We start from the raw sequence: 26,060 nt of genomic DNA, 5'->3' as shown, positions 1-26,060 counted from the left end.
TGCCTCCCATGCACCTCAATGCTTTAATTCTCCACACAGCTGGGCCCTGAGGCTGATTGTGTTTCTGGAACTTACTATGGCAGAAAGGGCATGGCTACCAGCATTTCCTGAACACGGAGCTTTAGAAGTCATCAGGAGGAAATGATTTGCAGATTATGCACAGCACAGGAGTCCAGCCTTCTGCTTATCAAGACACACATTTCATAGAAGCATCTGGACACGAAACACCCTACAAGAATGCCACAGCTCTTTCCTTTTCAATGGTTTACAACATGACAAGATTTCTCAGTCAATAAAACATATAAACCAATTCAAAGGATATTTTTGTTTTAAAAACAAAACAAACTAGATATTTAAAATGTCTGGGTTATATCAAAATATAAAGGCATAGTCCTCAAAAAGTTTTAATCTTGATTAATCCTTTATGGATGGGATCATCTGCAACTACTTCAGTGACAAAACCCCAAAACTAGCTGGTCAGGTGAGCATCCTATCTATTATAGGGCTACTATCCTTCCAGAACTTGCAGGCAAACATCTTTCTTACAGGACAACTCACCAATGGCCTTTGTGTAATGTCTGGCCCCAAGTAACAGCTCTGGAGCTCTGTACCAGAATGTCACCACAACCGGATCCAAGTCTGCCAAAGGCTTCAAAGGTGAGTTAAACAATCTTGCAAAACCCATATCAGCTGGGGAATGGGGAGAAAAAATGAGAAGAGTATTTAAATTTTAATACAAATAAATCAAAATTCAACAGTATTGTCAAAAACAATTACAACAACAGCTCAAAAACATTAAAAATTACAAATCAAAGTTTCTAACACAACAAAAACTACTTACAACAATACTATTGGACCAAATTTTTCTGAGGATAAATTCCATTTAGTTAATTCCTAAAACTATGAAGTATAATATCTGACATGTTTTGATCATGGTATTGTAAAACTTTACCTAACACAGATGCCTGTTCATTTTTTAAAACTGTAACAGAAACTTGGTAAACTGAAGTCAACAGTAGTAGGTCTCTAATGTACATTTTCTCCTTTATTTTTATACATGCTTACAAAACGGTGAGTCCTTGTGACTGCTATATATTTACCCAAAGTGCAAAATTAACATAACTGCAGTGTAGCTTGTTTTGCACTATTTTTCAAGGCATGCCTCCTAGATGATTTGGAGGACTGAGCTCCAGAGTCAGTCAGCATGCACTGTTACAGAGGTATATTTTAAAACTAAGCATTCATTCTATAGAACTCAAAAATTCTCCTTAGAATGAGCCTGGTAAGTAACAGTAAGAAATGCTAGATGGCAAAGCACAGAATTTGTTGTACTGTCAAACCCACACATTTTAAATCCAATTCAAATCTGAAACTTTTCTTTCACACAAACTTCAGTATTGCCACATGATTTATTTTAAAAAAGTAATATCCACATCACTAAAACTGAGAAGGCAATTAGATTTTGGATAAAGACCACCACAGCTACACGTGTTACTCACCTTGACACCAAATAACTTTTGCATAAAACAACTTTGGATTTCTACAAATATGTGCAGTAATGCTATTTATATAAAAATAAAAAAACAAACACAATTCATAAGTAATAATGCTAACTTATGCTAATTAATCATAGTAGAACTCAACCCTAGTTATCGCCACTGTTCTCTGTGCTTATAACTTTTTTGTTTCATACTGATGCTTTTTGTCTCATCCAATACCTTTGGCAAGTTTAGAAATGTCTAATTACATATTTGGAATTTCTTAAGTCTGTAAACTCAGTCAATGAGATTTAAAATTGAACTAGAGACATACACTCAAAGAATACTGAAGATCTGTTTCTATCTCACACAGAAGATGCATTTTTTTATTATAGTAATCTCTTAGCTGCACAATTAAATTTTTTCAAAAAGATTACCTATTTTGACTCTTCCTCTTTCAGGACCTTCCCCCATTACCAGAATGTTTGCTGGTTTCTGGAAAACAAAAGCAGAATTTTTAGCTGGTCAGTCTTTGATGATTATTTGTGAGAATAATAAAATTACATACATTTATTTTATAATGAAATCATGTCTCAAAATATCCTCAGAAGTATAAAATTACCATACCTTTATCTTGCTGACATTTAGTTTTTATCTCTAGTTAACAATTTCACAAGTAGAAAACAGAAATATACTTTGACATTTCACAGTAAGAAATGCCATCTTTAACTAAATGTCTTTTCTATTGTTACTAGAATAATTATATTCACTGGAGGGATTTTCTTCTAGAGGAAAGTTTTATATTAGGCTGACTTTTATGCTACACATTAACACTCTGGCAAGTACCACTTTTGCTGGTATAACTTATTTAAAGTGATGACAAATCTTGGTATACAAATGCATAGTTGAGAGCCACTTCTGTTTTCATCCTATATAACTACATTTTTAGAGCTGTGCTTGTTTTTAGTGTACGAATAATAAAAATCACATGGGCAAAAGCACTTTTTATCCACAAAGTTGATTTCATGCTATGAGAATTCTCTTGAAACAGGAGTATTCGCACACAGCTACATCCCAAAAACTTTTGACAGTGCAGACAGCAGCTTTACAAGTAGAACAAAACCTTTATAGGCATTTTTTGCAATCTATTTGTTTGCAACCAGCTGTTTGTGAACACCACATAAAATTTGCACATGACATCACAGCAATTGTTCTGAAATTAGGATCTAGGTTCCCTCAGACATCAATAGTCATTCCTTGGAAGCTTTTGCCCTATTGTGTTAACAGCTGTAAAAAGTAAACAAGATTTACAACATTAAGGGATTTGAATGAAGAGATGCATAACAAAGCTTCAAAGCAGAATTTTTGGAATGTTCATCCAAACAATAATTATATTTAAATCCTTAATGCCTGCAGAGGGGTCTGCTCAAGCAGGATTTGTTCAAGAATCTAAAAGAGATGTCCAGGAAACCAATGACAGAATCTCACTTAAATTCTCAGTTCCTTGTCACTATTTACCTGAAATAAGACACTCAAACTAGGGTTACTAATTTGGCTCAAAACTACACATCTTTAGCTTTTTTGAAAAAGCAAACAAACAAACAATAAAAAGCACCCTACTTCACCTCTTCTTTCTCCTTCCTCCAGGAAGCTGTTCTTCCCACCCCACACCCAGTGCTAACATGGTTTCTTCCCTGGCTCCAACCACTGTCTCTCCTTCCAGATGCCTCTTTTATTCTTCCTTTTTTAACCTGCAATTCTCAACACCATCACTGACTTCTAATTCCCCAACATATATTGGAACCATTTGAGAGGCAAAATGCACTCCCTTCTTGGAAAACACAAGCAATTTCAACTGACCTTGAGCAAACACTCCCCAGCAAATCCAGGAAAGAGAAAGATGATGCTTGCTCTTAGCTAATACTTAATGACAATAAAATCAACACCTCGAGGCAATTGTCAAACTCTGGTTGTACATTCATGTATTACCCTGAATTGAATATTCCAGAGAACAGAATAATCACTTTCTGCATATTCAGTAACCAGGCAGCAAGAGATGCATGCAAGTTCACACTACATTTTACCTCTGTTAGAAATCAAATGGACACAATTGTCCTAACCAAGGGAGCAAAACTCCAGTTTTCTTGATGAAATTCTTCCTAAACTTTTGCCTAGCAACTTTGATTCAGAGTTGAGTATGATGAGTTTGCTGGATTGATACACCAAAGCCAACTGTATGAGGTTCAACAAGGCAAAGTGTTGTCTCGTGCCCTTGGGTCACAACAATCCCATGCAGTGCTGTAGGCTGGGGAGAAGTGGCTGGAAAGCTGCAGCTGCAGGCATTGGAACAGGCTGCCCAAGAAACTGGTAGAATCACCATCCCTGGAAGTGTTTAAAAAAAATGAGGATTTGGTATTTGAGGGCATGGTTTAGTTCTACACATGGTGGTGTGAGGTTAATGGTTGGACTCAGTCTTAGAGGGATTTTCCAATCTTAATGATTCTATGAATCAAAAATACTTCAACAGACCTTTACATTCAGGATTGGATTTTAAGTACTATAAAAATGCATTTACTTGTCAACTGAAGCAAGCTGATAAAAATGTTATTACTGCACTGATTTATAGGTCAGGTTGTTTCTAATAAAAGAATTAGGTTGTAAGAAATAAACATTCTAACTTCAGAAGATTTCGTAAGATAAAAATTAAAATCTAAGCAGAAAGGACTTTCAGAACAACTCAAAAAAGCCGTAATTTATCTCTGGCAATATAATATTCTCCAAGCAGCAATTTATTCACAGAAAAAAAGCTCCCAACTCTTTTATCTGCTGACATAATCCACAATACTCACAGAGTATTTCAGGTTGGAAAGGACCTCTGGAGATAACCAAGCCTCAAAGCAGGGTTACAAATTACAGCAGATTGCTCAGGCCTGAGCTAAGTTGGGTTTTAAACTTCTCCACAGATGGAGCTTCACAGCCTCTCTCTGAAAATTTCCAGTGTTTGACCACTCTCACAGTAGAAAAGGTTTATCAATATAGTATATTTACATCTACTGCCTCCTGTTCTACCACTGGATAGCACTGCATGGAGTCTGGCTCAGTTTTCTTTATTCACACTTATCAGGCACATATACACATTGATAAGATCCCACATGAGCCTTCTCTTCTAGAGATTGAATAGCCCCAGAATCCTCAGCCTCAGAAAGACTCCCCAAAGCCCTAGGAGACTTAGTGGTCCCATGAATACAGGAGATATGTTAGGTTAGAGTCTATGGAAGCAAGAGACTTGTCCATTTATATATTTTTAAAGCCAGAATGTTTAGAAGAGATGTTGTTCTGATTAAAATTTAAATCTGTTCTAATATGTAATCCACTGAGGATTGGAACCCTGCTTAGACAGCCAGCAGAGAAACAAACTGATTTATAAACTTAGCAGATGTCACGTTCATTAGCTCTTGCGAACCCCTCTGAGAGAGTCAGGGGCAGGGGAAACAGGGAAGGAATAAAATGGGAAACAATTAAAAACTTTAATTGAGCAAAATAGCAAGCGCTTCTCCTGAGGCACCACCACCAGTGGGAAGACAGCAGGGATTTCAAGGATGACAACCTGATGCCTGCAGGATCCCCACTGTGTCAGGAACACTTTGCATCGTGGCACCTTCCTGAGAGCTGATAGGTCTTGATTCCAACCTGTTTCTTAAGTAACAAGAAACCTACATCTCAACCTCTTATTTTCCACATGAACAAATTAACCACTTGATTATCTACTAATCAGCACTTTTTAAGTTCCTCTTGCTAATCAGAGCTGTTCTGGCTAGGAAAGGCTTTTCAATGTATATATGCTAAACCAGATGGAACCCATCTTCTTGAGATGCAATATATGATATCCAGTTCCTGTGCCCAAGAATAAACAGCTTCAGAGAAGCTTAAAATATAGGTCAAATATTTTGTGGTTGCTTCATATAATAATGGCTTGAATATTGTAAAACTCTTCCCAGAGTCTTCACAATGCACATACCATGGTGAGAGAAACACAACCCTCACAGAGCAGTAGTGCTTGGCTAAAAAAGAGGCACCAAGGCAGAGCAGCAAAACTTCAGGTGCTCAGGTATGAAGGAAAGACTTTGGTTTACTTCAGAGAGAGTAATTTGGCATCAGAGATCCTCAGGAGACTATGTTATGAAGGTTTCCATCATGAGGTAAGAGAAAGGACTACAGAAGGAGAAATCAACAACCTCTGCTTCTTGGAGAAGGTAGAACATGTTAGCTCTACCTTAGTTCTTAGTAATCTCTGAAAATGTAGCATTTAAATATCAAAACATTTTACTCCAAGATGGTCACTTAGTCAACAATAAAACTACAGCCTAGTATACTACAGTTACTGGACAGCTGCAAAAATCAGATTAAAAAGCAGGAATTAAAAAGTCTCACACTTCATTTATGTTCAGGCTATATGTAAGTCATAAGCACCAGTCCAGTTCCTGACACAAATCCTACTATCAGCTATCTGATGAAGAAAACAGGATTTTAGCTGGAAGGAACCATCAAGAACCAAGCAGCAGCTAAAAGACCGAAAGCTGGCACATACTTAGAGTAAACTGTGTCTCTATCCAAGAGGACAAAATTTTTATAAAGGAAGTTTGAGAAGCCCTGCTTAAAATCATTAACTAACTCCTCTAGAGTAGTAGTTGGGTGAGACAACCCAACAAGGAGTATACTTTTAAACCAGTTACATCCCAATTAATACTCTATTTTCCTCTTACTCTCCCCTTTTGCTGAGAACACAAACACCAGCTGGGAAGCAAAGTGATGCTGCTGCATCTCCCCCTATCCAGTTGCTACAGGAACAACAGTAAGAAACAGTAAGAATTAGGAGTCCCACATTTAATATAAGTCACAAAAATGAACAAAGATTTGCAAAAAGAGCAAGGTTAACAGCAACAAACAGCTGAAGCAAGAATCTGAAATACTTGCAAAAAGAGATGAAGATGATGATGATTCTTTACGAGTCTTTACAATAGGTTCTTTACAAGTAATAAGCATAGATAATAACATTTACTTTTCTACATTGGTGGAGGAGAGGGAATAAAGCAATTTAAAAAATCTTGGTGGGAGAGGAATTAAAATGTCAGATGAACAAGTGTGTTTTCACAAATACTAGAAGTGTCACGACTAGGACTCATACAGACATCCATGTCAAGATACACTTCTAATTTTAATATTTAGACAGTAAAACAGAAGAAAGGTTGAAAGAAAATAAACCATCTGTGGTATTAAAAGAGTATAACAGTTCAAAACAGGAACAACAACCTAACAATAGATGGCAATGCTTCCGTTTTAAAGGTTGTTGTGATCTCCTTAATATAGCAGTGACACAATTCATAAGAGATTTGGTGCAGAATTACAGTCCTATGAGAAAACGTCCAAAGGGATATACCACTTTCCATACACAATTCTTTATTGTTTATATCCAAACAAATGTGTTTCCTTTTTGGAATGTGCCACTGGAAAAAGAATAATATCAAATTAGGAGGCGTCTATTGTAAAAGAAATTGCAAACCTTACAGATAAAAGCTCTCCCCACAGTTACTGACACTGCCTTGTGATGAGGTCTTTTCAAGCCTCCATTATTAAAAAAAAAACAATTGTAAACAGAACAGTTTTGATACATAAAGACACTTTCATATCACAAGCAAGAGGAGAGCAATAGTATTTTTGTCTCAGCTTTCAGCATGCTGCTCCCCAAATGACAAAGGTCCTGAGTGAGATGGCAGTGTTCCACTCTGCAGGCACTACTCCAAAGACCACAGAGCCTCTCAGTTCAAGATTAAGAGGGAGATGCTGATTGTTCACTGAAATGTGCAAAAAAGCTTTTTTTCTTCTCATCTGTAAGGAAATGTAGGCACTTCTCTGCCTTAAACCAACGTTGTTCAAACCCAGACTTTGTGCTCAGATCAATAAACTGGCGCACAGATACTAATACTGCTGCTAACAATTGAGCTAATTAAATTTAATTTTAAAAATTAAAGGTTCTTAAAATATTTTATTATGCACTTCAAACCTCCAAATCATTACCACTTCCATTTAAAATATTTCCATATACTGAAAGGCATGTAGGAAAATTGTTATCCGCACTTCTCTTTTTTTAGAAAACTGTTCGGTCAACATTTTTCTGATACTGAAGCACTAGACAGAAGTATACCATATAGAGTAAAATATCTCCACATCTCCTTCTCTTTAGCTTTACACACTGCAAACTCATGTAAGAGTCACTACTCTGATTACATAACAACACTTTCAGCTTGGTTTTTATCAGTTGTTATCCTTAATGTTATAAAACGCAACCATATTTCATTACATTTTTGGCCTCGATTTGTAATCCATACGATTTCCTTCCATTATTTCTCTATTCGGTTGAAATTATTCATCTTGCAAAGTAATATCTTTAACAAATCCCATCAAGATAATTATAATTTCATTTGAATCAATAATGTAATAATATAGATATTATCAAATTATCAAAAGGCCAAACATAAAACTGATTACAACAGCACATGATCTAAAGAGTCAGCAAAATCTCAAGGCATACAAAATGCTTTGAAATGGCAGATCATTCAACTGAACTCAAAACTTATTTGAATCTGAAAAGGAGGAACAAAATAAGAGGTAAACACATTAAGTAAATAAAAAGAACACAGGAATCAAAGAGTACCACAGAATGCTTTTATCCCATCAAGCAGAGTGCTTGTGCCTCTGGGATAACAGATTTTAAAAGGAAAAAAAAATGTTATTGCATAGAAGTAATTGAGGTCAGAGTAGAGGAGAGTGGGAATATATGAGAGAAACTCTGCAGACACCAAGATCAGTGAAGAAGGAGGAGCAGAAGATGATCCAGTCTCTGGAGCCAAAACTCTCCTGCAGCCTGTGGTGCAGACCATGGTGAGGCAGGATGTTTCCCTGCAGCCTATGATGATCCACAGTGGAGCAGAAATCCATCTGTAGCCTGTGGAGAAACCCATACTGGAGCAGGTGGATGCCCAAAAGACAATTGTGACACAGGACTTGTGATCCCATGGGGGACCCATGCTGGAGCAGCCTGTGAAGAACTGAAATCCATGGGAAAGACTCCTTAGAGAAGTTCATGGCAGAGTGTCTCCCGTGGGAGGGACACGGCGATGAAGCAGGGGAAGGACTCCCTCCCTGAGTGGCAGAACCAACATGGGATTAACTCGCTGCTAACCCCACTCCCTATCTCCCTGTGCCACTGAGTGTGGGGAGGAGGTAGAGAATCGGGAACAAAGTTAATCCCAGGCAGGAGAGCGAGGGATGTGGTTTTAGGATTTGTTTTACTTCTCATTATCCAGCTCTGATTTCGATTGGAAATGAATTCAACTAATTCCCTTAAGTTAAGTCTGTTTTCCTGTGATGGCAACTGGTGAGTGATCTCTCCCTGTCCTTCTCTCACCCCATCAGCCTTTTTTTTCTATTTTCTCTCCCCTGTCCAGTAGAGGGGGTTTTGGTGGGCACGAGGCATCCAACCCAGGTCCAACCACCATAAAACAGTACACAAAATTTTACAGCTAAGTGTCACCAGACTGTGTCTTTAAAAAGTTCCCAAAATTCATTTTATTACCATTAGAGGAATATTAGTGATAACAGAAACATTTAAAAATGCACAGTAACTTTTTATCTCCACTCTTAGTACTTATAAAATATTTTTCAAATTAAATGTGTACAGAACGAATAAAGAAAAAATGCTCTTGTGGGATTCTGAGATATGGAAATTGCATATTCAGTCACAAACCATGCTGTCAGATTATGGTAGTGACTTACGCATTTCATAGCAGCTGAACTGATGTGGTCAAAATAGCCATTTAACTCCAGCTACCATGAATTCTATAGCAACTACATTTGCAGAATTTACCTGAGACTGATGGTAAAACATATTACTAACTAGGAGCAGGAAGAAAACATACAGAAGATAACTGAAATATTTCTTTGGAATGCCTTAGGTAAAGATTTTGGTTAAACACATTCCTTGCTTGTATTCATTATGTGTTGAAAGGGGAAATGTGCTGTTTTCGTATGGAAGCTAGTTATCAAAGAAATCTTTTCATGCTATATACTCTTATAAAACTTGGCACAAAAAGCAAGGATAAAGGAAAGCAGAAAAAACCCCAACCTTTGGGCACAGTACAACCACAGATATGTTTTTTTTTTTTTTTTAAAAATCCATGAATTAAGCTTAAGGTGATCTAGCCTTCGACAAAAGCAAAGATGTCACTACACAGGCTTCATTACAGACTGATTTCAACATCCCAAGAATCTGGATACTCATCTGGAGGATCAGCCAAAATCATAGAATGCTTTGAGCTGGATAGGACCTCTAGAGGTCATGTGGACATTTTGCAGCTCAAAACAGAGCCAAATTTGAAGCTGCATCAGATTGCTCAGTATCATGACCAAGGGAGCTGCAAGTCTCCAGCACTGGAGGTTACCAAGCCCTTCTGGTGGGCAACACCTGGCAAAAGATTGTTTCCCATCACCTAATCAAAATGTTTCTTGTTAAAACATGGATCTGTCCTCCCTCCTCCTTCTGCATAAGAAAGCTTCACCATTTCTACAACTCCCACAGCTCAAGTCCCTTCAAAAAACTCACGCTGCCAAGCTGAGTGGTAGGACAGCTGAGGCTCACAGAGCCATCTCTGTCACCCTGCTGTAACCAACCCTATTGCACCTTTGGCTGAACAGCTCCAGAGCCACACGTTTAGCACCAGAAAAAGGTATCTGAGACGTCAGCGTCAGCATGGAATTCCAGTCCCTAGAACAACTAAAGTATTTCATCAAAGGGAAAGACAGACTTTTCCACTCCCACCTTCATTTTTACCAAATCACACATATCACACACAGATGTACATTCTAATTAAGTTACTACTCCTTCAGTTACTCTTATATATAACCACTCCATTAAATCAGTGATCAGGTAGAATATTCGTGTCTCTGTTTGACTTGATTTTTCATAGGTCAGATATTCTCTTGAGATGTAATTAAGCATATACCTTAAGTGATATTAATTCTTTAAATTCTCTCCTCTCACTTCTGTCTAGGCCTTCCCCAGAAATGGCCAAAACATCCATGCTCCTTATAAGAATACTCTGGTTCAAAATCCATCTGAAACAATGGTTTCTTAGGCAATTTCTAGATAAAATATTTGATTTATAAACTCAAAGATGCTTTGATTATTGTTGAAACAAGAAAAGACAATTCATCAACTCTACTCCCTGGTTAACCAATGGATAATATAGTTGCACTTATGTCATTGGAAAATTGACTGTACACACAAGGGGAATATGAAATAAGAGTAATCATAAAAAAAGAATATAATTCTGGGCTGCATAAAAGTTCAGAAATGAAACAGTCTTTCTTTCACACACCATTTCAGGTCTCTTATGGCTGACAGGGTGTTAAACTAATGCAAGACAAAAACAAAAACTCCAGACAAGTTTGGATGCTGGGCATTGCTTTGATTAAAACAATCTTCACAATGTACCAGTGTACCAATAGTTTCACCCCAATCAACGGCAATGCAATTTAAGTTAAAAAGAAAAGGATGAAAAAAGTCACATTAGGAGAATGCCAAAACATTTGACACAAATTAAATTTTATGTTGCTATGCAACAATATCCAAAGCATTCTGCTGTTACTAGTGCTGCAATAGCATACTTGAACTTAAAATGTTACATGCAACCTTGAGAAGGACAAAGAAGGGAGAAGTCAGAAACAAAGAGACAAATATGATCATAAATTTTCAATGAAAAATAAAAGGTCATAATGCAAATGTTCAAATAATATGCTGAATTCACATTGTCCCTAGGATTTTCAACACATTGCAGTAAACGCTCCAGCAAAAATTCCCATGAAGATACCCAGCAACCATCTAGGGCCTTGTTTTTAGACCTTGCCTGGGCTTTTTGGGAGCACCAAGCATAGCACAGGACAAGACAGATTGTCCAACTTTGCTACCCCATTTCCAAACTGTGAGATGTGCAGGCCCACAGTGCCTGGGAACAGAAGAAAGACTTACCTCAGGAATACTTTGGAAGAATGCTCTTCTTTTAATGTATTACAAAAAAACAAAAAAAAAAAAAAAAAAAAAAAAAAAAAAAAAAAAAAAAAAAAAAAAAACTACAAAAAACAGAGGGGATAAATTTTGTTCTATAAAAGCACAGTCAAACTCTTCCTCTGTTGGGCCTTTAAAACACATTCTAAACGCCCCAAGGTACTGTGGTCAAGCCAAGTCATTGCATCTCTGCTATCAAGTTCTCTTTACACATTCTTCACACATAATCTTTACTCAGAATAATAACCCAAAGGCAAATAAACTGAGAAGGTATGTGCACACATGAAACATTACCAACACTACTATTTTCTTCACCTTTTTAAAGGCAAAAGCCAGGAGACAGTAAGTCTGACAAAACACTAACATAAGAAAACCTAAGCCCGTACTAAGCTTAGGACTGGAATTTAAGAGAAGGGGGAATTGACATGATGCAATTCTCACCTGTTCCTTGCATTACTTTGTTTCTGTTACAGCAGCATGAAAATTAGCTACCATAACTGCTAATTCTTTCAGTTGCAGCACTAAATTCCACCACGGCCAAAACCTGGTATTTGTTTTATATTCCGACAACTCCTCTTGATTTAGTAGGTTTATTAAGACAGGAGCATGAAGCCTCTATCCAATCAAACAATAAGTGACTGAAAGTGAGACTGGTGACAACATCATAAAACATTTTCTTAATTGCCTTTCACAAAGTATTTTTGGCAGTAAAATTCCAATATCTCCATTCCCCCAAGAGTCTGGTAGAGTCAAATAATTAACAAAGCTTTTCTGGCTACAATAAATAATATAGTATAGACATAAATTAATAGATACAAATGTAACCCATTTTCATTACAAACAAGCTTCTGCTTGGATAGTGTAGATTGACTGAATTAGGTTGAAATATTAAAAGCCTTTAATGGAAATTTCAAAGGAGGAAAAGAATAGGGTAGCATGATTACCTGAAGTGGTTACTTCCATGCTGAGTGGATCTTAATGAGTCTCCTTTTGCTTGCATATGGACATGGGAATATAGCTGAAGGGAGTCAGAATTATGGAATACATTTTTTTTTGTTATTGGAGTATAAACTTGGGAAGATTTAGAAGGGCAGTAAAAAACATTTTACAGGACTTTAACAATTAAAGGTCTAATAATATTTAATATATTTTATTAGCTCTTGTCAGTGTATTACATATGTAAATTTGTAGCATCAAGCTATATTTTTTTATCCATTTTCACATATGCTGTTTTTCTATGCTCATTATCTCAAGAATAAAAAAGTGAAATGCCATCTCGTCTCCCCTCCTTCTTTGACGTTGAGTCTAAAGACTAAAACTAACCCTTACCTATATGAGCAATTCAAATGCTTTTTATACTATAGCATCAACCTTCTCTGTGTGGAAACAATCTAGATCAGTGATTTATAATGTAAGCCAAATTCTTACATATAGTCTTTCTTGGAGCATCTTCTTAAAGCAAGCTCCCACATTCCACTATTTGCAGGGCTAGGTTAAGTGTCCCTTTTTCCTCATGATTTGTCCAGCAGATGCGTTTTCAGGTTTCAAGAAGGAGTTTTATCACCCTAATACAAGCCTTGTGCCTACAGCAACACTGACTGGGACTTAACAGTCGTCTGGACCTTATGGTCTCAAACTCACCATCCAGTTACCATGTTTAGGCACTTAATTCATGTATAATTTGAGGCAGCACAACCCCAAGTGTCTTGCAGTGGAAAAAAAGCAAATGCAGACCCCAAAGCAAGCAGATAGACAAAGTACCAGTGTTCAGCTGACACATGCATTACAAACAAAGCTAAATAAAACATAACCTTTGAAACCTATCCTAATAGAAACTTTTCTCCTAGTTTATCACCATCACCCTGTTCACCTCGGGACTCAGATTTAATCTCTCTTTATCTCTCACTCAGTTCTCAGCTTCCTGACTTCTGGGGGATCTTCAGGCTCATGAAGTCTCTGATTTTTAAGAAGACAAGCATCAATGGCCAGCTTCTTCAGCTGTTATATTTCAGACCCAGTCTTGTAACATTAAGTTAGAGAAGCCTTGTGCTCCTAGTTTTCTGTTGAAGGTTTTCCTGAAGTGTCTCCACTTGAATAAGCAGCTATGAAGTCTTTTAAGTAATCAGTAAATGCAGCCAGCTAATGGCATGCCAAAACAAGGTCACAGATACTAATTTCCACTGTTCTTCAGAAGAGCACTTGTTTCACAACATTAACCAGACTACAGAAGAGGAGAATCCTCACTCCATCTCAGGAGTTGTCCTGCCTCTGCAGCCTACATCTCCACTGTACTCCTTAAAGCAGGGTCCCTGGGTAGCTGCAGTGCTCACCCTTGAGCCAACCTGCTCGTGTGCTCAGGGTGCTCTGTCATGGATGGGGCTGCAACAATTCCCTTGGATGAAACAGAACTGATGAGATATCATGAGGCAGTGAATCTTACAGGAGACACAGGAAAACATCTCTGGATATACTGCTATAGCAGTATTCAGTTAGACTGAATTTACACTTCAATATTACAAAGTTCGTAAAGAACCAACAAGATAGGATGATTCCCTGAATCTTTTTAGGCTCTTTTCTTGCAGAAGAAAAAGTCAGAAAGAGGTAACAAAGGCTATGTTTGCAGATAGATTCATAAGTTATAGTATTTCTACTTGTTTTCTGAAGTCTGAGATGTATTCATTATCTGCCATTACTCCCACACACAGACGAGATTAAGAGATACTAAGTAGCACATCTGCATGTATTTACATTCATGATGTCTTAGTAATGTTTCTCAACACAAATGCACTCTAAAATTTAGAATAATACCGCATTCCCTTTTTTCTCATTTTATCAGAAAATGCTAGGGAAAGGAGCTTAATGTTCAGCTTGGATTCAAATTTTTATGGTGTTCCTTTTGTAGCATAAGCTTCAATCATTATAAATCCAATATAACAATAAAGGTCTAGATGGTCTAGATGTGAAGAACTGAAGACTTAACCCTTAAATCAGCACTAATTCAGAACTATCAGCACCTCAAAACAATTTAAAGCATCTCATCACAACAATTATTCACATAAATTAAAGGTTATCTGTGTTTAAGAAGGTTTTCCACCAATTAAAATAATTTTCTAACAGACCAGGCAGGAACAAGCACGAACCCTTTCAATACAGAACGTACTTCCCAAAATTACCATAAATTACTGAAAGGCATAGATCTGGAATACTGCTATTCCAAACGTGAGTGAACACAGCCTACACAAGAACCAATTCAAGTATTTTATTGTTTGTTTATGCAGCCTTTCTTGCACAAAGGGTACAGTATGTAAAGTACAAAAAACCAGCTCCTGCTTTGGAAAATCTAGTCTGGAAAAGGCCAGTACAGCAAGAAAACACGGGAGTGAACAGAGAGCAGTACACATTGTGTAAGGAAGACCAGTAACTGCACCAACACAGCTCAGGGGGCTTTGGCTTCAGGGAGGGAGAGAACTTGGAGAGCAGTAACCAGAGAGGTTCTTTCAAGCAAAGACTGACACATAAAACATTGAAACTGGGAGGAGCAAGGGACAGAGACCAAGGAAGGCTTCTCCAACCACAGGCATAGCTGGTAAAGGCTGTGAAAGATGTATAAGCAACAGGGGGAAAAAAAGGCTCTGAATACAGAGACTGAAAACCTGAAATTGGCTGAAGAAAAGGAAAACTATTTAAAGTTAAGATTTAATATGCCAATTAAAAAATTATGGAGACCACAAATTATCTTTTAAGACTCTTGAGCACTTATCCCACTTACTTAGCTACTGTAGGTATAGTCCAAGATTGCTAAATTTTCTTGCCTTGGAAAAGAAAAATATATTCCTTTCCAGATACCACATTATTTACAGCTTGATAAATATTTGTATTTTAAAAACTACTATTAAAAATCAAACAATTTCACTTTAAAAAATGACATTTGTAATTTGTGTTTTAGTATCAACTGTCACTGCCTAAGACAAGCTAGAAGCAAAGGCTTTAAGCAGTTATGTACCCTGCCACCTTGGGCATGAGTATTTTTGCCTAAGTGTTAATCCAGTTTCCAGGTTTTCACGCAGAAAACATCACTTATTCAGAAGAGTCTTTCCACAGAATACTTACAGCCATTCATTTCAAACCAGCACCTCCAAAATTTCAAAATAAAGATCCTGCAGATGCTGAGGCGAAGCATGCTGGACACGTGCAAGGAAGGTTCCTAACTCCACATCACCATCACTTCAGAGCTGGTAAGAGATGCTCCCTTCTTTCAGTCTATGAATCTCTTACTAGCAATGAGATTGTGTTTGAGGACCAAAACCTTCATAAGAGTTTAGACAACCTGTTTTTTAACATAAAAGCTCTGGCCACAAAGAGCTTACACAGCACTTCCATGCTAGTGGGAAGCTGCCAGTACCCCTCATACATATATTTGCTTGAATAGCCAAAAGCAGTAGGCTTTCAATGGCATACTTCTCCACAGCATAAATGAGCGAGATTCCACTTAAAAATTGTTCATAAACACATTCATTAAACAGTTACATTACGGTCTTAGTATTTGTTATAGGCATTTTCACGTGCAGAGTAACACATTTGGAGTAGTCTCAGATATTCATGTAGCTGGATGAAGAAATTAGGCTAAATGAAAGCAGGAGTTGTCAGCACCTCCACCAACATGCAGGTAACTGCCATGGGCATTGCTCTTATCATGCAGTATCTTGCAGCAAGCACTAAGCAACCTGCTCCTTTCCATGGGGACAAGAACATATCTTATATTTACCATACAATAGCACTGGTAAAAGTGTGCTCACAGGCAAGTAGAGCAGTTCAGGGCTTTGGGTTCATATTCCCCATCTCAGCCACAATAACACCTCCTTCAAGGAAACACACTTATACTCTGACCTGCAAGTCTCAGAGCAAGAGGTCCCTCAGGTTAGAGACTACACTGACAGCTGAAATGAAAACTGAGGTGCAGCAGATCAGTGATGAAATCTCTCTAGATTATTAATGAGTTTATCCACCTGACCCAATATCTTACTGTGTTTATGAAGTCAACACAAGACTGAGGTGATGACACGCTGTCAGAGGCACGAGTATTCCATTTAGGTTTCCATAATACATATGAAAGCTTTCCAGCCCTTAAATTTAAAATAACCTAGGTAGATAGAGTGTTTGTATTGAACATACTTGATACAGTGACTTGAAGCGTTAATGGAAATCTATTAAAATTTAAAATTAAATATTAAATAATGGACTTGGTTTATAATTTTATAATTGTTTTATAATTCCATTATATTAAAATGGAAGTTTATTAAAACTGCACAGTATCTAAAGCAAAATGCTAATCTTCTGCCCTAAAAACATCTTGATTTATGAATGTAAACAGAAGAAAAAAACATATTTGGGGAAGCAGTGATGGCAACCAGGCCAGATTAATTTATACAAGAAGCAAGTTGTTTCTTTTTTTCCTTTCTTAGAAGTGTACAAGGACTTTTTTGGGGGTACATTAAATATATTTATATAGTGTAGCATAGTGTAGCATTTCAGATTCTTAAAATTTTGTTTCTGTAACATATTGCCAGAATCTTCATTTTTTATTTTACTACCTAATAAAAATGCATCAGAAGACAATTATGTTAAGAGATGCTTTCATGAACAAATACATCAGGTATTAGTATTACTTGTCCTCATTAATGCAAACCAAAAAGCATTTCTTGGCAGGATATTAACAAGTGATGCTTAAATATTTTAGATGAGCCAGCTTAAGACAAGACGTGAGAGTCTGTTAACTACTTTTGAAGACTAGGTTCTTTCCAAATGACACACACAGCATAAAACACAGAAATTATTAAGTCACCTCAGAAAAATTTAACTTAACACATTAGCATTTAAATAAAGCCTTGTTAATACCTCTGGAGTTACTAGCGGCAGTTTTACAATAGCTTTGTAGCGAGCATCAAGACACCTCTTACACACTGAAGTTGCTGTGCTGTATCTAATACCATGTGGAATGGCTGATTAATTATTGACTTGGAATGCCTGCAGACAGTTTACAGCACCAACTACTAAAAGGTTTTTCAACCAATTGTCAATCAAGGCCGATTCTAGACTGTGGTTGAAGATTTTCAAGTTTCATGCAAGCTAGTCAATTACGATAACTAACTCCAAAACCCCTGCAGTCAGTAATACATATACTTCTGATATTACAAATAACAAAAACACTTCTGGAATTCAATTTTTTAATTTTTTTTAAGTGTACTGACAAAAAAGTTATTTGCTGTTTAAAAAAAAAAAAAATCTGCCAAATCCAAAATGGATAAACTCCCTTTTATTTTGTAAACTATTTTCCCAATGATCTCCAAATGCTTTAGAAGAATTACACAAAAAACAAGACATATCAGAACTACAGATCATAGCAATTTAAACATACATGACCATATTCATACAGAAAGTTACTAATGGAAGCTAAAAGTCAGAAGAGATAGGGAAAGAAGATTTAGTACATATAATTTTGAGTGGGGAAACACAGAAAGCTGATTTGGGAAACAAAAGCCTTAGAAAAGTCAATCTCAACATCTTTTCTGAGGCAGAGCCACTACAGTAAGGAGTGTTACTGAATTCAGAATCTAGAGTCTAAGTTTTAATGAGTGAGTAAAGTTTTTATATGAGCATGATACTCTTAATGAGAACCTAAAACAAAGGAGTGTCACTCCACCTGGAATGTGGGAGCTTTTCCTACATGGGGGTCAAGTTATGAAACACAGCATTCTACCTGTACCAGCCACAGAACTCAAAGTTACAGAGGCCAAAGGGAGGAGCGATAATTAAGATTGTGAAGATGAGATAGAGGAATATTTCAGGAAAGTCAAAGCTGAGTCAAGGTTATATGAGTAATGTTAAAGAAGTGGCAAAAAGCAGATCAACAGATATGGAACATGGGCAGAGGAGAAGGAAGTTGGAAGCAAATGAAAGATTTGTGTCAAGAAAAAACCCAGAAGAATAGTTGTGAAGAAGGTTCTACATGCCGAAAACAAAATCTGAACTAGTTCAGAACTAATTATAATATTTTTCCATTCAACAATTATGCCCTTTTTAAAAATGAAAAACAACCTGCATAGACATGCAATGGCTATGAGATTCCTGAGAAACATTGTGATTCATGTAAAAAACACGAACATGTTAAAGAGTGGCAGGTCAAGCTGCCCTAATTTTTTTTTTTTTAATTAAACAACTCCAAATACATACCACACTTTCAAAGTAAGACACAACTGTACTTGCTACAGCTTACTAGATAAAATATCTATGTTTTCAGTGCTTAAGTCTTAGGATTTACCTCACTGTTGATGTTGCCAATAAATCTTTAGATATTCTCACAAAAATCAAGTGCTTAAAAGGCAAACAAACTCCCTGTAGAAATTTTTATTTTCTTTTTTCAAACTGCATAAACAGGCTAGACATTCAAGTCCTGTTACTAAAAGCCAGATTATGACTTTTACTGGGTAACAAAATGCCTTTGAGAAAATCCCTGGCTTTCAGAACACAGCATCATAGCTCTTTATACTTCCTGTTACTCTGTCCCATGTTTTGTATAGTCTGTGCTCACGAGCTGAAATTCTTCTCTGTAAGTTGCAACATCAGTTTTGAGAATAGTCACAAACTTAGGACCAGGATTAAAGTTTAGGGAAGCTTTATTGGAGGCAATAATAATTTTGATAAAGACTTAATGGCTGCAATGTTCCTACTATTAAAAATCCCAAAGCTATCAATACATTTAACAACTTCAAATCTAACATTATTAGGATGAAAAGAGACACTCACACCTTCAATTCTGAACAAAATTTTTTCTAAGACTGAAGTGCTTCTTGCATGCTGAAGCCTAAATTAGACACACACTGTAAAAGAACTGTACCCAAAAGGCTGCATTGTTCTACAAGCTTAGTGTGTGGGTACCAGTCAGAAAAACCCTGTACCATACTGTCATTATTACTACACTGACATTTTAGGCACTTGCATTTTAATAAAATCACTCTCAGAAACAATGTAAAGCACTTGGAAATTACTGAAATAGCTGTCCAGTTTAATGATAGTAAATCAGACAATTTTATCTCACCCTATTAAGGAGTGAAATATCAAAGGCCTATGCATTTTCCACAGAATAAAAATATGCAGGTGAGCACATACTACAGAGCACCTAATGAAGAGTAAATCCACACCCTAGATTACCTTGCTGTAACTTGTTCATGTAGTCATACTCTCTGCATTAGTTTAAGGTTTTCAACAACATTAAAACTACCAAAATACTAAAAAAGGGTTCCACATCATGTGCACCAAGAAAAACAGCTGTATAGTTTAAAATGTTGCTGCCTCTAACAGCCCATGCTATCTTGGCTGGAAATAATCACCCAGGCAGCAGATGGCTGGAGTGGATGGGCTCCTCTGCTGTAGCACCCCAGTCCACTTTTAGCACCTCAAAGGCAGCACTGGGACCATGGACTGGGTCAGACAGAGTGGAGAAGCACCCTCATCACTGAGCAGCTAACATCACCCCCAGTGCTGCAGAGGGTTGGGCAGAGACATCACTGCCTCGCAGTGATACAGCTGGATTGGGCACAGACCGCTTCAAAACAGCCAAACAGGTACTTTTCAGACCCCTCAGAAGAACCACAGGACAAGTTTAATGCAGTTTAGCTAATCTAGTTCAACACGTTATGCAGACTTTCTTGAGTGTCCCCATGTACGCCGCCCATGAGAGTGAGGAAGAAAGATTAACATCCAATATTTTTCCAATGAAGCAAAAAGAAAAATCCTGAAGTGAGCAGAACTGTGGGGAACAACACTTCAGTAAGCTACAAGTTATAAAGGAATATAAAAAGGAGTGTAAAGGAATGGGAACACATATCCCTATAGAGAGGGGAAAAAACAAGAATCAAAACTTCACATTGCAGAAGGAAAAAAGGATCTTTAAATGAGATAAACAAGAAAACAGCTTGATCTAACATTTTTTCAAACATATCAAACCACTTGCAATATACACTCAGGCACTCTTCTGGTAGATAGAAAAGATTACTTTTAGGTCCCCTAAAAGGTTTACTGCTACTGCAAGCTCTTCCCATTGCACTACAGAAGCTGGCATCAAAGAAGAGCAGCTCCTCACCAGAGCAGTGAGATGGGCACAGAGAAACAAACTTAAAGTAAATCCTGCATCCTAGAAAAGAGCAGCAGTCAGCCAGCAACAGCATATATATTTGCTGACAGCAAAATTACTAAGAAGCTACTGAAAGTGTATTATATTATCTAGCTATAACCAGAATTTCAAGCACAAGCCTTACCCAAAAGCTTAAATGGGTCTGCAATTCTATTTGGTTTAGCTATCAAGAATTCAAATTAATATTTACTTGATAAATAGTTTTAGGGATGAGACTGGGATTCATCCTCTGAATATCAAGAAACAAACCAAACTTTAAATATCTTATTTAAGAAGTTGTATTTCAGCTGAGCTGGCAAATAACTAATCATTAGCTCACAGTTGAACAGCCACAAAAACAGTTTTCATAGCATTAGAAGTCAGTATCAGTTCATTAAAATGTAACCCACCAGAGTTTGCATTTATTTCATAATTCTAACATTCATCATCCACAACGGTTACATCAAAAGTAACTACATGAAAGGCAAATCAAAGTAAAAATGTACAAGTGCATTTCATGGATTAGAGAAGAATGCAGAACAGAAGACACTTCTGAAAAATCTTCTCTTTGGCAACAACTGCAGTGTAAGACAAAATGGCTTGAGTAACTGAAATCTCCCATTCCAAGAGGATTTTCAGGAATGCAAAACATTGGCTATGGAATTTTATCTTTCATTAGTTACGTTTGAGAACACCAGCTACACAGAACATTACCATACTAAATTTTGGGATTTGGGCTCAATATTTAAACTAGCAAATCAAGCAGGCATAAAATCCTAGTACAACCTGACTACATTTTTATGACTATTTTTTTTTTTTTGGTTAGGTAAAATACTTGAACCAAAAAAAAAAAAAACCACAAGAAACATCCCAAGCACACCAGAAATGGTTAAGTAGAAATAAACTAATAGAAAAATAGCCTCAACCTATGTTCAAAGATTACTACAGCAGCAGGAGCCCAAATGTCACAGATGGAGGGCTAGCTTGGGGGTGGGAAGGAGGACTTGCAGGAAAATGTAAATACGTCCAATATAAAGAACATTTTTCAGGTGCCAGCAGCTAACTTAAATAGAATAAAGGAATTTCCACATAGTTTTCAAGTACTTTACATAGTAGCACAGAAAGGTTACTGAACTGCTTGGAAGTGCTTCTCCAAGCCACTCAAAGAAAAGCAGAAGGTGAACTGTGCTCCAACACCACTGAAGTGCTGAACAAAGTGGAGTGGGGTCTGTCAAATCAACTGTCATATTCACATGGGCTTTAGTTTCCAGAGTGCAGGAAAACAACAGAGAATATCAGTTTAAAGAATACTCTTAGTACTTAGATTTGGTATTCAGAAAACTGTGCTTTTGACTACTTGCACTATGACAAGTCTTTTCTGTCTTGAAATCTTTGCTGCTTCACCGTTAAAATAGGTGATAGAATATAATAAATATTTTACCAGTGGTCAGATATCCTGAAGGAACTGTTCCTGTTCCTTAAATAAAATGTATTGAAATTTTAATTCCAAGATCGTTTTATGTGAAATTCAGAAACCTCCCTAAAGACGAATCTGAAGACCTAATGCCCAGTTCTGAGAGGATCGCTTCACACAGTAGGGTCACTTGACAGATTATGCTAAGTATTTCCTTTGTTTTAACTGACATCACTGTGGTATTCAGTCTTAAGAGCTACCATAAGGCCAGTGATTTCTGAAGCATTAGCCAGAAAGCATGGAGGTTGGAGAAGACAGAGGTCCTGAGATAAGCCATCTGGGAAACACCAGCTGATCAGTCATTTTCTGCAGCAGAGCCAGTTTCTTTGACAAAGTTCACACATAGTAAAAGGAGAAATAAACTAACATCCTATGTAAGTCACTGCAGCTTCCTGGATCACTAATGAAAGATGCTTAATTTAAATGCAAGACAATCTGCAATGTAACTGCAACTGCTTAGTAGAGCAGCAATAACTACAGCATATTTGCAAATGAAGAGAAATGCACATGAGAAAGCGCAAAATGGCAAGCAACATGGAGAAAAAAAAGCTTTTTTTTCCTCAATTACATGTTGTTACCTTAGTTGTATTCACTGATTGTAATATGCTTTTCTTAAGCTTCACTAATTTCTATTACTGCAAAACAATATGGTGACAACCTCTGTAGCCTTATTCAGAAGAGGTAATGAGTCCAAACAGAAATACTCCCATAAATGCACTTGTAGTCAATCCCATTATCCCAAGGGTACCTTTTCCAACAGAAAAAAAAAATAGTAATACTTCTTTTACAAAAGAAAAACTTCTAAAAGCAGCTTCTAACATTTGCATTTTTATTTAGAAGGCAAAACTCAGTTTGCTCACCCTAAACAGTTTGCTGCAACAGTAAGATTAAATACATCACATATTTACTAGAAACCTTCTCACAGCAGATGGCAAGCTAAAGTGGGGCTATTAAAAAAGATGACGTTTTCAATGTGTTTATTCTGTATCAGAAAAAAAAAAACAAATAAATTTCAAAATTATTTTAATACTTTCACTTCCTTGTCGCCCTTTTTCCATCTCAGGAAAAGGGATAAGAAGTTCACAGGCCATATGTCATCTGTTGACTTTAGCAGCAAAACACAGCCAAAAGAACATTAAATCAGTCCCTTTGTTTCTTCTGACTCATCTGAATTTATATCCAGTCAGGGTTTTATGAGCATAAGCTTGTTTCAGAACCTGAGGTAAAGCATTTCTCTTCAACTGTAATTATTTTTATTAGTAAAAATTAATCTACAAACATCTTAATACTCTTGCCACAAACCAAAAGGTATGCATTAGTCAGCCGTGGAAAAATTGCTGTTTCCATGTACACAACACAGGTAACAATCTGCACGTCTTCACATACCTTTTTAAATCATATGAAGATTAGTTTTTACAGCTAAAGGACAAAAGCAAAGTTCTAAGAGGTGCCCTCAATATATGCTTAATATTTAAAAAAAAAAAAAAAGATAAAAGTACATGCTGATAAAACTCAGTTTGTTAATCAGCACATAAAATTTCTGGTTCATTTATCAATCTAGAAGCACATACAGATACATGTATAGGCACTGACATACTGCTCTTCCTCACTAGTAAATAAAAAATTTATCTTCTCTCTAACCAGATATAAAAGAAGAAAAGTGTGTTGACCTTTCAGTTAGTAAATTCAAGTCACTTTCTAAAGTCATCAATGGAGTCTTATTTCTTGAAACATGTGGGTTTAGCCTGCATTTTCTTTCTTTTGGGAAATCTGCAAGCTGAGTATGATCATTCATATGATTCTCTGACACTGTGCAAAGTGTCCTCCATCCCAAAGAGACCATGCAGATGGAAAAATAAATGATTAGGAGTCCTGAACCCATACACAGCTCGGGAGGAATACAAGTCAGGAGTGCATGTCCGGACATATTCCTGCACCCTTCCCATGCACGCACACACGATGACACAGAATGGTGGGGATTACAATTACAGTGGGTTTTAAAAGTTTAAAGAAACTGGTAGACAGGTTGACTCGATATTTATTTATAGGAGTCATGTGCATGTTCAAATGGGTACAGCAGGGCCAAGAAGCTTTTCAAGCCAGTACAAAATTACTGGCAGAAGGCAGGACTCAACAGTTCTACATTCCTATGCAGCAGCTGCCTGTCAAGAGAAGGATGCATGAACCTGTATCTAAATTTACTTTTGATATCAGCAGATAAAAATCCCATTTTAGAATTGCTAGTAAAAGGGGAGTTTCCCACACTCATCTATTTACATTTTATTTTGCAAACCCACAGTTTGCTTGCATAGCAAAATGCAAGTGAGAAATTTAAAAGCCACTTCAGTTTTTCTGCTTTTTGGGTAACTTTTCTAATCATTTACTGGAAAATTTTGGGAGGGCACAGGGAGAAAGTGGGAGACGTATTTAAGTGATATAAACTAGTAATAATAAGCATTTTTTTATCAAAGGCTTTGAAATGAAAGCATAAAAGCAGAAGCAAAAAGTATATAACAATTTTAAGTCGCCTTCATACAACATGCAATTATTTTTATTTTTAGAAGAAGAGCATCAAACAACAAAAATAAGTCACCTACATAAGCCATGCCATACTATACCAATTTCATAGCACATTAAGCAGTGAGCTATGAAATAGACCCATAAATAGGTTACAGTTTGGGAAACAGAGGTAAAGACAAGTTAAGTGAGTTGTGTAATGTGGGAGCAAAGTTCAAGGTAAGAGACTCCATATTTACATGCTGGCTAGAAAAGGATTACTATGAGAAAATGACTAGGGGTTTTTCCTAAACTAAAAGTCAATCAGTCAACTAAAAACCTGAAAACTGTGAGAGCTTTATTGAATTTAATGTAACTGAATTACTGAAAATTTACTAAAATGTTGCTATTCTCTAGAAAAATTGTGATGGTTCATTTAAAATACTTATTTTGAATGAACAAAAATATCTTTTACAAAACCCATGAATTAACAGAGTTAGAGGATGAAAACCTATTTAGTTCAATCATTTCTGAATAGGCTGTGCTTGTATGGAGACAGAAGTTGCAGATTCCCACAGAAAATTATCTGTCTGACCCCTTCAGTTTGGGCTTTCCCTTTCTGCTTTACTTCTGACAGAAGAAAACCCAGGTTCCAGATGGCTGCAGTTTCCAGAAAACCCTAAGAGACAAAAATACTGCATTGCCCACTCCACACAGTTCCACAAGAGATGCAGAGCAGGACCAGTGGAGAAGACAGCTTGTCCTGAGTGCAATCACAGCCAGCCAGAGCCAGACACGACACTGGTATCCAAGGGACTTGAATCCTAGAGCTCACACATTTGATCACCCTAAAGGCTGCATATAGATATTTACTATACAGACAGATATGTGGAGTCAAAATTATGTCAACCTCAATTGTCTGCTATGTCCTTTCACCAAAAATGCCCAGATTAGCTCTCCATAAATTCTGAAGGTGAGAGAAGCACATAGACCCTCCCTAATCCACTCCATAAAGAAACAGAAACCCTTAGCTTAAGCACACAATAAAAATAGCTTCTCCCAATATAGATGACATAGTGAAACAAACTACAGAACACAGATATTATTTTCTCATTCTTCAAGAGACAAGGAGATGGTAATAAAAAAGCTGAATATAGGAAACCAGTAGCAAAGTCTTTACCACAACTGGATTCCTCCTCTCTCTCCTCAGTGAATTAGTGAAATTAGAGTGAAAAGGTTAATTTGGAGAGAACGGGTTACACTGAGAAAACCCCACATGGACACAGATGTGCCCAGATTAATGTTTATATAATAAAAACACTT

The 26,060-nt window shown here is 36.9% G+C and overlaps 1 protein-coding gene across 3 annotated transcripts in view; it reads right to left on the bottom strand.

Annotated features, from left to right (window-relative positions):
- Positions 1–26,060, bottom strand: part of CDK19 (cyclin dependent kinase 19) — a 120,872-nt gene that overhangs the window by 33,301 nt on the left and 61,511 nt on the right. For 2 of the 3 annotated variants that reach the window (XM_053938556.1, XM_053938555.1), the window contains exons 5-6: positions 1,916–1,973; positions 559–690 (exon numbers count right to left, since the gene is read on the bottom strand). In XM_053938556.1, the coding sequence (XP_053794531.1) occupies positions 559–690; positions 1,916–1,973 (190 nt within the window). The remainder of the gene's footprint in view (positions 1–558; positions 691–1,915; positions 1,974–26,060) is intronic. The other variant, XM_053938557.1, reaches the window with a different exon arrangement.

This window comes from Vidua chalybeata, chromosome 3 (genome assembly GCF_026979565.1).
Source record: "Vidua chalybeata isolate OUT-0048 chromosome 3, bVidCha1 merged haplotype, whole genome shotgun sequence".
Taxonomy (NCBI): domain Eukaryota; kingdom Metazoa; phylum Chordata; class Aves; order Passeriformes; family Viduidae; genus Vidua; species Vidua chalybeata.
Note: the sequence above shows the minus strand (reverse complement) of the source record. Positions and strands in the feature narration are given on the sequence as shown.